We start from the raw sequence: 12238 nt of genomic DNA on the forward strand, positions 1-12238 counted from the left end.
ACTCTTCACGCATGACATAAGTGGCGATCTTAGGTACAAATGCAGTGCTTTCTTTATTCCCTCCAACCACATCAGCGTCACGGTTATGAGATTTCCTCCATTCAGGCCTAGTCATCAACGTGCACAGGATCTTAGTAAAGGATGAGTCAAGCATTCTCTGGCATGAAAGGCTCTTTCTTGGAGACAATCATACTCTTCGCACATTATGTCTCTCTTATTACAGTTCCAAACCAGCTGCCCCTGCAAATAATGAGGGATTGAATGCAAGGTGCAGCTCAGGAACACTCAGGAACACGGATGAGAAAAGCTTCGTGGGCCTTCAGACCCCTTATTCTTTTGTCTCATGGATCTCAGCTTTGAAGGAGAAGGTTTAAGCTGCGCCGTGCGCACTCGACAGGCCTCGTTAAAGTAAAAAGGATGAGCCAAACGACAAATCCAGAAGCGGCTTACTCTTTCGATGGACGAGGAACTCAGACAATTGATCTGTGCGAAACTCAGCCTAGAGCAGACTCCTTTCGCACCTCAGGGTTGCATAGCCCTTTCCTACCTCGGATATCATACTTCCGGAGAAAATATCTCCTTGCCTCTCGAGAGCGTGTAGCCACAAAGTCAGAAGCCTTGGAGTGGGTTCGTGTCGTGATCGCTTTTTGCTCCTGTCGAGGGAATGCGCGATGTACACATGATCCATGTAGGTTAGGAAATACCGGTCAATTGCTTCAAAGTCCAGCATGGGTCTACCATGGGGGATCACACCACCTGGATGGTCTCGCGCAGCATGAGCATTGTTGAACTCGACAGTGTTGATGACTGAAGCTGTCCGATGCGCTAGACGCTGCGTGGTGAAGATGATGTTTCGTCATCCAGGTGCCGGCCGGAATTAGCAGCTGGGCGGCTTGGAGCAGCCTCATGTCCGCCAATCTTGTCTTGTCTTTTATTCGCCTTCACCCAGGTCGTAGTGACGTAACGCTTGCTCGCCCAAATTCTTCGTCAATCACACACGATGCCGTGGCCCGGGAAGGGATCAGCCTTTGATGAAGGGTCAATTGAGAACGTCTCGTCAGAAGGTCACAGTAGTATGGACTCCAGGCAAGGCTTGTTCGAAATTTTCCCTCTCTGGTTCTCTGCTTGGCCAGCAGGACTTGTCGGCAGCGCTTGTGGTCGTGTTGTGGACTGCACATCAGAGTTCTCTTCTCTGCGATGGGCCCATAATGTATCATCTTGAAAATTGGCGACAAAGGTTGACCCATCATTCTGTTGTGAGGCAATTTCCTGGTGTCCATCTATTGTTGGCGCCGTGTCGATGTCATATTGCTGCCTCTGCTGCAACGCTTTCGATAACGCATCAATCTTCTCGTCCTGCGTCTTCGACTTTTGAATAAGCATTTCAATACTCCTGTTTATCGTCTCCAATCTACCAGTGATGTCAATTATTTGCTTCTCCGACTTCTTCAACGGTAACTCTCTATATGTACATGTCAAGCCGTTGACCTTGCAATGATGACATTGCGGTCTGCTCTCGTCGCATTTTGTTTTTCGTTGTCGACAGGAATCGCATGCTTCTGCCGCTCGCACAGCCTTCCGTCTTCGCTGAAGATCGGGATTGTGATATGAAGTCTGTACATGATACCCCGCGGGTGGTGATGTTTCTGCGAGGTGTGGCCCATAAGGTCTAGGAGGTCCAGGATGTTGCCCGGCCATTCTGTCGTGGCTTGTCACCACATGAAATGGGTGATGGATTCCGTTTGGCTGGCTGTCGGGACTAGTGTGGCAAGGATGCGAACCATAGTCTGGAGCATCGTGGATACTCACGAGATGATGGGGAGGACGTCGGAGCTCAGCGGGAGATCTTGGACGACCCGCCACACTCCCTGGCCACCTGGATCCTGGCCACCTGGATCCTGGCCACCTGTATCCTGGATCAGCGGGATAACCTGGAGCCTCTCTTCCTACCGCCGCTGGCGGTGGAGGATATAATTGACCTGGAGGTAGGTATGGATGCTGACGTGTAAGATCTAGTGGCCGCTGTCGATATTCAGAGCGACCGCTGTACGGTGACTGTGGCGAATTCCAGGTCGGGACTGGTGGTAGCAAAGCTGCGGCTGTTTGTTGATAATGGTTGTGTAAGGTGAGGTTCTCGGCTGGTGGCATATGGTGGATGGGGTATGGTGGATGGGGTATGGTGGATGCTGTGGTGGCAGCTCTGGTGGTGGTGGTGGTGGTGGTGGTGGTGCGTATGGACTGAGTGGTTCCTGCTTTACATTCGTAGGAGCTGACATTCTTCCTGGCCTTGGACCCGGCGAGGGAGTTCCAGAACTAAAACCTACCCTAGGACGGACAGTTGTTGTGCACTGTGGCCGATGGGTCGACTGTGCGACATGGAGACTCGGTCTCCAGCTGGATAGCTTCTCTGTGACTGGCGTGCTTCTCTTGTCCAAATCTCTTCCGCAACACCGACTTCCAATCCTCCGTAGTCCTTGTGCAGTCTTACGTGGTTCAGCGTACGAGACACTGAGTTCGCCACGTTGCGTGCGATGGCTACTCAACAGGTATACTAGCTCTTGTTCAGATGCTTTTTTAGTCTATTTTCTTTCTGAAGGCCATATGAGCTGTGTTGCGACAGCCTTTGCATACTATGATGAAGTCGAATACCGGAGAGGTGATCAGGCAAAGGTAAAAAGGATCGAAGGAACCGACCGTCTGCCAAAATGGTAGGCTGCAGATCCCGAGGATAGCAGTCTGGCCGCTGATGAAGAGCTGCACGAGTCCACAGAGGCGCTCACGACCCACCATTTCCGAGTGAGTTCACTTGAAGCGCCGGCCAGTGCAGGATTCATTTCGTCCCGTCGTGGACGACTGGAACCTGATCGGGTGTTTTTAGCTGCGATAAAAGAGTCAAATGTAGTTGCTGAGGTTGAATGATTGATTGATTACTCACGGGTGGGCTAAGCCCAGTCTAGACTAGCCAATTCTACACAGCCTGCAACGCGAATGTCCTTCCAGCTGTTGGTCCTTCGGCGACATAAAACATGACGAGTATCGCGGAGGACACAGTTCGAAAACATTTTCCGTTGTTGGCTAATGGTTCATGTGAAATGGTCGCGAAGACTGAGACGTCATTATGGATGCATTCACGAATGAAGAGGTCGCCGCCGGATATGTTTATGGCAGAAACTACCGTTCTCCTTGACATACAGGGTAGAATATGGTCGACTCCCAAACATTCGCAATGTTGCTTCCTTGTCCATCCTCCTGACACCCTTTTGCAGATACCTGTTACCCCGAGGTTAGACGCGGCGTTTATGGGCATATTACAACGCTATGGTTACGCGCTATCAGCTTGTCATTTTGTTCATACGACACATTTCATATCTCAGAGTCGTCCTATCTTGAACCTGATCTTGTTCAGAAATGCCCGTTGAAGACGCCAGAAGCTCTGGATCTGATTTCCGTCATCGGCAGACTGATCATTGGAGCGAATCGAGCCATTGTATCGAGACCAGGTGTTGGTGTAAACCAAATACTTAGTGCTGCGTTCCACAGCGTCGAAGATATCATGCTGGAAGGCCTCGGGGATTGGGCCCCAGTACCACACTCGGCTAGAGATGTTTGTGGTGTCGCCTTCACCGCAAAAGGAGGTCCCTGACACATCAGACGCAAAAGGAAGAACTGAGTGTCCGGACGGTGCAAACTGAGATTCGCTCGTCTCTACGTCTGCGTAGAGAAGCTGCACCGCATGTTGAAAGATCTGCTTTAGGTTGTGATACTCTTTGCTCGCTAGGTTTAGGGGAGTAGGTGCGTGCTCCCAGCTGATGAAAAGCACGTATATTGAGAGTGCGTGGTTGAATTGCTGACGGACCAGACGTCTCTCAGCTTCTGACCCTCGCACGGGCGATTGCGGTGCCTTCTGCGGCGCCGCCAAGGTCCACGCTGACTTCCACTCCATGACACTGACAAGAAACGCGACGTTCTCTCCAGAGAAGTCGCGCAACGCGGCAAAGGCCTGTAAAGAGCCAGGATTGGATTTTAAAGTCTCCTCCAAAGCGGCCATGTTTGAAGTCTTTGAAGTCTTTGGATTCTTTACAGCGCACGAGGTGGATGATGAAGCCTGCTTCCCCGAAGCCTTCTCGAATGCAGAATCGGAAGATTCGGTAAATGCCGCAGATCTGGAATTAGTAACACTTGCATTGCTGAATTTCCGCATCAGGTCCCAATGCTCGATGGATTTGAGAAGCTCATCGTCAATGGTCGGCTGCCTGATGACCTGCGAACATGGGACAAAGATGGTGAAAATTTCGATCATGATGATGCAAACAGCGATCCTGTCTGGTGTCAGTATTTCAGATCGAGCGACGAAGACTGCCCAACGGCCGAGCGAGCGTACCATTGTGGTGGGATCCAGTGGCTATTGATCGGCGCCATGGCAGGGACGTAGAGTGCAATCAACCACATTGGTGAAGCCGGCAGACTACGAAACTTGTCAACAACAGAAGACCGCGGCAAAACCTATCTTCCCGGAATGACTTACCCAGCGAGACAGCAACCGATCGTTTGCAGCCGCCAACCGTGAGTGTCTTTGATGTGGCGGGATCTCCATAGGTTGTAGAGCGAGTAACCCCAACTCCAGACAATTTGCCAGGCAATGGATGGCCACCTATGAGAATCTCAGTATGGTACAACGAAGGAGAAAGCATAAAATGACAACAATGCAGGCCACTGACCATTCCCAACCTCTCCCTTTCTGCATCAGTTGTTCTTTTTCTGTTCCGTGGGTCTCAGTCCCGGGGATACCGAAGCTGGGGTGGTACTTTCTGGAGATGAGGAACATGGTAACTGTGAGAGTCAATTGTACAACCATGCCGCACGTAATCCAAAACGCTAACTTTCGAGCTGGATCCGCGCTTCGAAGCCGACAAGCCAGCCACCTTGGGCCCTTGTGCCTTCTCACTGGTGCGGACGTCATGCGCTGGCGATCCATTGCCTCGGCCAGACCAAAGGACGTGGCATACTGCTCTTGAACTTGTGCCACCTGCAGAAACCTGCTGTTCGAGGCATGGAACAGAGCATACCCAAGAGGAAGATAGATGCCCATGATCCAGAACTCTGCTTCGCCGGGGAATATGGGTCCATATATGTATCCCAGGTTGACGGAGCACCAGTACAAGTGGAGCGCAATGACTGCGGCAAAGGGCACCCATATCCCTCGCACCTTGGCCGAGGGAGCATGTCGTTTGTAGAACAAGAAGCCCATGCCCGAGAAGAGGAAAAGCGTCCACCCAATGACGAACCCAATCCACCAAAAGCCTACTGGGCCAAGTCGAGCCTTCAGTTTGGTCTCATGGGAGATGCCGAACTCGTTGTTTCCGCTGACCATGGTGAGTTTTGTCACATGACATCAGATGTCATGGCTCAAATGCAAGAATTTGACCGTTAGGCGCTAGCCTCCAGGTTCAAGTGTTTTTGAATCGCCAACGGCAGGGCTTTTGGAAAAGGAGGAAAGTTCTGCCCGGATGGTTCTGTTTCTTAATAGTACGCAGTACCGGTTTATGACCCCCTAACCTATCCCTTTGGCACAAGTCATTGAGCTCTTTGGCAACCCGACCCAATCAGATTGTACGTAAATTGACAAGGCACTATAGGGTGGTTAGTATGTTGGTCAGTGGGACCTCACAAGCCAGGGACCAGGGTGATGGTTATTATTGGCTCCCCTAGCCATAAGATCGTCAAGTCTATAATTTTTTGCGGGCGATCTTTTCTTGGAAATGGACACACCCTTCGGCCGGTGTGAGCTGGACCCCTTTGTAGCGCGCGCTGTTGTTGATGTGAACTTTGGGCAGGCATCGGCCTACGATTCGATCTCGCTCGCCTCGGTCTGTTCCTCGCTAATGTCAATGCCAATACGGAGAAGAGAGCGGCCAATCTTCAAGCCACCTACAGTACATGTATCAAAAGCAAGTCAATCACAGTAAAATTCGACCAATCAAGATCAATCAGACCCGGGAGATCGACGGTCTCCCCGGATTGTCTCGGGGAAAATGTACAGTATATGTACTGTCGGAGTTTAGTTTCCCCGGTCCGCCATTGATTGGCGTCTGCATCTCTTGGCTCCGGCTTCGTCCGCATCTCCGACGAGAAGTGACCACGAACAACTCGACCTATCTGCCTAGTTGGGAATGATTCCCCCATATATGTCCGGACCCATTGACCAGGCTTTGCAGTTGCAGTCTATGTACTGTATACTTGGCTCATGGTATGTATCATTGCAAACCCATGGACAGAGTAAGATCTATTCATTCGCATTCCCTGTTTCATCGAGTGCAAAATGCGCTTCTCCAAGTCAATAACTACTTGCCTGGTCTAGTCTAGATGTCGTGGTTTCCTTACCCCATACTAATCATGAGTTGACTGGTCTCTGCCTCTTCGCCGTTCTCGATCTAGACACATACACTTGACTGATACACACTCCAATCTCGCATACTATATACACACACTCTCTCTCCCTCCTCTCTCCCTCCCTCTCCCCCTACAGTACTCAAGCGCATCAACAACACCCAATGATTCTGGTTTCTACCAATGTCACCAGGAGATGACTCTTCATGAGCCCAGGCGGATTACTCGCGCCTCCCTCCTCCTCCGCTTCATAGGGTTCTATGAGACGTCACCCTCTTCACCTCAGTCGAATCCTCTCTCTCTGTCTCCTTTCACCCTCCAAACAAGACCGATACCTCGCCGCGCGCCTAGACGTCGAACAGACGGCCAGGAGTGGTACCTAGGTAGTTGAGCGCCCGCCCAATCAACGCCGTCGATCTCAGACCTCTGCGATTTGGTATTATGGTTTTTCTGAATATATCAAGGCCAATCAACCCAATACTGGTCACTGGATATGTGATCATTGTGATGGTCGCATCTCCTTTCGCACGGATCAAATCCCTTGCAATGTTTCGAGGCATCTATCCGGACGTCATCATAAGACTGTCAAAATATTTCGCAGGGAGACAATTGCAGAGGACGACGACGAGGAGGAGGAGGAGGAGGAGAAGGAATCTCCTTCCGCGGAGCCTTCGGTGACACAGGTCCCAGATCAATCTTACCTTCGATATATGGACATCCCCTGCGGCACAGTTGATCCTCGGCAAATGTGTGCATTTCTTTGGACCCGACTTGCCCTTGAAACAAGCTTTCGCTGCCATGAGAGAATTAGGTGACTCTCATTCTGGCGTCGACGAGGTCCTACTTGCAAGTTTCACAATATTGTTAGATATACTCGCGCCTTGACTCAACGACAGATTATTTCCTCCACTGGCGCTCATTCTCCCCCAGAGGACTACACAGCTCAGAAGTCGACGAATATACCGGTGACTACTGCTGCACGCCACTCCGTCACGAACGCTGATTCTGTGCGACCTTCCTAAGCGTACGGTGTATACCTTGATTGGTACAAGCTCTTCCTCCCCAGCCGGTCAAACTTCACCTTACCATTTTGCATGCCCTGACCAATTTTTCCATCACTACGTTTCACAGATCCGACCTCTCCTTCGGCTATGTGTCAAGTCGCTCTCATGCATGTGGGAGCAGGCTACATTGCCCGCCTCGAGATTGACTCCCGAGCGTTTGCAAAGGATTTTGCCCCAGTGTTCCTCTCTGCAATACGAAATGCCGAACATACTTCACCCTATCGATCAGATATATAGCGGCTCGGTTGACTAGAGATGGTGGGAAGCCTGTATAGAGTCCGTCTCCTCAGAGTCCGTCTCCTGAGAGTCCGACATTAATCGAAGAAGACACGGGCTTGGCTGCAGGCGATGGTAGCGAGGTGAGGACTGCTTATACTTCATTATAACGCTGTTTTCATCTCTTTGTCATTTCAGAATGATTCCCATTGAGCCCAATGCCCGTTAGTGACCGAGTCCCAATATCAACGACAACGACTTCGAGATATATAGCACCCTGGTCCCTGCCGTCAGACTCGGCACCAATCTCACCAATTCGCCGCTCTGAGATTTTGCAGGCCCAGCATCCATGCCATTCGCCAAGCCCATTTGAGTCTTTCACCACAATGTAAATTGCCTCTCCGAGCATATGGTCTTAGGGGCCAAAACGTCAGTATCCTCGCCACATACCCTAAGGAGAGGCCGGTGCCGCTACTACCCTCCCTCCCTCCCCCTTTATCGGCCTGTCGTCTCGCCCGGCGAGCTATAGTTATGGCCACCTCTCCCTCAGACGTCCCCGAGGTGGGCGTCCCTCTCCAGTCCTTCGTCACAGGGACACTCTTCACGGCGCCCACTCTTGCTCTTTCTTTAGCCAACTACAAAAGGTGAGCGACAAACCTGTTGAACTCGCGCTTGACTTCTCCTGGTACGTACGATTGCCCGGAGGCAGAGATTCAATCCCTGCAGTCTTCGGCTTGCAACAAGATTGGCGACAACGGAGGACGTGATTTACGACCATGGTGTGCGTGCTATGCGATGCCAGTGTGTACGACAGTATTGCGGCCTGGCCGATATTTGAATTTTCTGAAAGTGTTGAACGTGACGAGTGACGGCCATGGCCAGCAGGGATAACACACATGGAAGAGACAGCGGGAAGATGAGGACGAAATGAAGAGGAGGCAGATAGAGAATCAAGGCAGGAAGAGTCATATTTATCCCTGTTGACGCTTTGAGAATGTCGTGGATATCCTAGACTGCCTGATCTTAAGCCTATGGTGTTGGGACTAAAGCTTAATGGCGAGCGGGATGAAAGAATCGACCCTGAAGCCGCAGGCATCGGAATAATCTCAACTTAGCTAGGGGAATGAAACCAGGCACGATCTCTAGAGACAAGACTCTTCTCTTGGTCTCCGCTTTGAAGATACAGGACTGGTGATAAGTCGCAAAGGTTTAAGAGTTATTACCGGTAGCGCGACGACAAACACAAGGCCATCAAAGTGACGCCAGAGTCACCTACGCTACATATTTGACATAAGTGGGACTGTTTCTCTGATGTGCCGGAGTGACTTTCTGTCCATGTCCCTGTCATATTCTCTGTCGCTTTCTAGATGTCCACTCGTATAAAGAAAGTCACTCCCAGACTGTCTGTGATCTTTCATAGAACCATTCCTGGCCGGCCACTGCCCGACACATATTGCGGGTGACTCCTCTGCAAGATCGTACAATATATACAACATCAGCAGTGATACCTTTCCTAGACGCGAGGCTCGACATTTGCTCAGTCCTACACTCGGGAAGGCTCGGGAAGGCTCGGGAAGATGGATGAGAGGAAGCTCGCCCTTGGCTGTCCTAACGCCTTGAGGTCGATGCACGAATTGGCGATTGAGTACAACGATATTGGTCGGCATACGGAAGCCGTTGGACTGATGGAGAGGTTGGTAAAAGCGCACCAAATGAAACTCGGATACAACCATCCTGTTACATTGATGTCGATGCACGAGCTGGCGGTGGATTACAAAGATGCCGGGCGACATGAGGAGGCACTGTATTTCATGGAGCATGTGGTGAGACAGCGTAAGCGGATTCTTGGAGACGACCATCGCGAGACACTGGAGTCCATGCACGAACTTGCGATGCTCTTCGGTGGAAGTGGGCGACGCGGAATGGCACTACGGCTACTGGACGAGGTGGTGAGGATCCGACGACAAACGCTTGGAGACGATGACCCGGAGACGATGGAGTCGATGTACGAGCTAGCAATCGAATACAGTGAGAGCAAACGATACACGGAAGCGTTTTTACTCATGCACAAGGTCGTGAGACTACGCAGGAGAGTATTAGGAGAAGACGACCTCGAGACCTTGGAGTCGATCTACAAGCTTGCGATATTAGCCCAACAATTTGGAAGCGATGCAACCTACGAAGCATAGGTCACCCGCATATTAGATCTCTGTGCATGTGGTGCTGAGCGCAAAGCAGCGTTTCCCCGACCAGTGGGTTGCTACCGACGCCCACCGTTATGCACTAACGATAGAAAAGGTTCCGCACCCATGCGAGAATGCTCTGAGAGGAATCACGTACAGAAAATCTCTGACCAATTGAAAGAAGGCTTGTAGAGGAACATCCCGTCCCCCTGAGCACCGTGGAGCAGTGTGACATAAGAATCTGTCAGCATTTGTTTTTCTCTCTTTTTGATGTCGATCATTATCCACAACGCCATCAACAAATGCAAAGTAGCAGCTTACTCACTCAGAACGGACACTCCTCTAGCGCAGCAGGCAAATGGAAACGGGAAGGAGACAGGCTAAGTGATTGTACAGTAACTACAGCTCCTGGAGATCGCCTTACGATAACGCGATCTCGAACCACTCTAGGCACATCCGCACTATCGGTAGCACTACCTTGTAAGCCTCCTGTAAACGGGCGCCTAGCCCTCTCGCCAAATTGGTGGTTGAGCTGATCACGGAGATCTTACGCAATCTTACGGGGTACCCCTGCAGTAACTACGTACATCCAACGCTAACGAACATGTCTTACTTTCGCCTTTGGACCGCAACAGGGAATTCAGGGATGAAGTAATCACGATAATACTTTTCGACGTACTGTTTGAGGCCACGGATACTACAATTGTTCCACTGAGCAAGCATTGCTTGGAAACACAGACAAAAAGATCCAATAAGCAACATTTGACGACGTCGATGACAGGCCTGGCCTGACCTGGGCGGCAGGTATGATTTGTTTGGTTCGGACCGCCTTAAAAGATCTTTTCATAGACCTTACTAAACGGACCAATCTAATGATGAGTATGGTGGTGTGGAGGCCCACCTTATTGGTGTTGGGGTTTCCGGGAGTGCGGAACCGATCCGCTAGCGGCTGCAACTCGACTAGGGTGCGGTACGAAAGATTATGGACTTGAACGTCCACTTAACGGTCGCCGATCAAGCGAAAATTGCGGTGGATGGAGGGCTTTCCCGTGGTTGATCTCCACGGCCCGGACGTGCCGGGTGCAAGTTCCCGGCCAACAGGCCTCGTCCTTGGTTGGAATGGAAATATCTTAATTGGATGCCCGAGCACAATACAGTTCCCCTGAGCACTTTGATCATCGCCGATCGTACTAGTCACAGTCCTCGCGTTCTGAACAGTTGTCGAGATCGAACGAATTAGAAGGCATTCACAACGAGGTCGAGAACCCATGTCACCAGGCAGAAAAGACCTGTGCAGTTCGACTCGAGCAAACATTGGCGCGGAAAACCCTTGCACTTCAAGACTTCCCTAGCTCCTCGACCCAGGATCATTGCTTGCAGGTGGCTTTCAACAGCTTCTGGTTGATCGGTATCTTGTACTGTAGCATTTCGTTACCCAGGAAAGTCTAAAGACATGAGTATGACCTTCGCCTGCCTCCATGTATAAAGTCCTGTTATCTACGCACATCTAGACGGCATGATAACCTCATCCGTGAAACTGGTACATCTTATTTGACACATTATCATCTTGTCAATTCGGTCCAGAAATGCCAAAAGCTGACCAGCGAGTTAGAACTTCCTGCATCCCCTGTCGCCTGAGCAAGTCAAAGGTTATCTACCAACTTGTGCCTCTCAAATTAGTGACGAAACTGACGAGATAGTAAGTGCTCTGGTGGAATTCCCTGTTCGACATGTTAGCGGAAGCGAAGTCGACCCATTTGTCTTTACGACGCCGAATTGTCTGGAAACAGCGATAATAATGGAGTGAGTTTCCCATATCCCTCAGCGACTGGTCCGAATGGTTGACGTGATAGAGTGGTTTGACGCTCTCGTTCGAACCAGACCAACCGCACGATTCTAATTGTTCTGTACCACAAGATACGTTTGACCAGGCTCGACATGATGAGGTTGACGACAATCATTAGTCTTTTGAGCCACCACTTTCTTTCTATGGGGATTTGTCGCTGATACGGGCTATTGACGTGGTATGACTTCTCATATACACTTCGATGAAAACTTACTGGTGGATGGTAGTTTAAGACCCTCAGATCCTCTAGATCGGACGTAGCCAACGTCATTGCCTCCATCGATGTCATTGGAAGCTTCAATATGTGCAGAGGATACGGTGATAACCTTCTCATACCAGAACAGATCCGTCCCGAACAGTCAAACCACGTAGTAGGAGCACGCTTACGTATCTCTACAGACCTGGAAAATCAGCCTTCAAAACCTCTTCGCCACATATATATGAAGCTCATGTCTATGATACGGCTTTTCGAGGAGGGCAAAGTTATAGAGGCATGGACAGGACTGCCCAGCTTGATTTGCATAGGTGAACTGATTGGTTGT

At 50.6% G+C, this 12238-nt stretch overlaps 1 protein-coding gene across 1 annotated transcript; it reads right to left on the bottom strand.

Annotated features, from left to right (window-relative positions):
* Positions 1 to 8: 8 nt before the first annotated feature.
* PV06_11713 (uncharacterized protein) lies at positions 9 to 2170 on the bottom strand. Its single transcript, XM_016413425.1, has one exon. It carries the CDS (start codon positions 2146 to 2148, stop codon positions 1066 to 1068), a length of 1083 nt encoding a protein of 360 aa, XP_016256193.1. The 5' UTR covers positions 2149 to 2170; the 3' UTR covers positions 9 to 1065.
* Between the last annotated feature and the right edge of the window lie 10068 nt (positions 2171 to 12238).

This window comes from Exophiala oligosperma, assembly GCF_000835515.1.
Source record: "Exophiala oligosperma strain CBS 72588 unplaced genomic scaffold supercont1.54, whole genome shotgun sequence".
In the NCBI taxonomy this organism is placed as follows: domain Eukaryota; kingdom Fungi; phylum Ascomycota; class Eurotiomycetes; order Chaetothyriales; family Herpotrichiellaceae; genus Exophiala; species Exophiala oligosperma.

Coding starts and splice junctions, on each gene's coding strand:
- PV06_11713 (XM_016413425.1), bottom strand. CDS start 2,148: ATGCCACCAGCCGAGAACCTCACCTTACACAACCATTATCAACAAACA.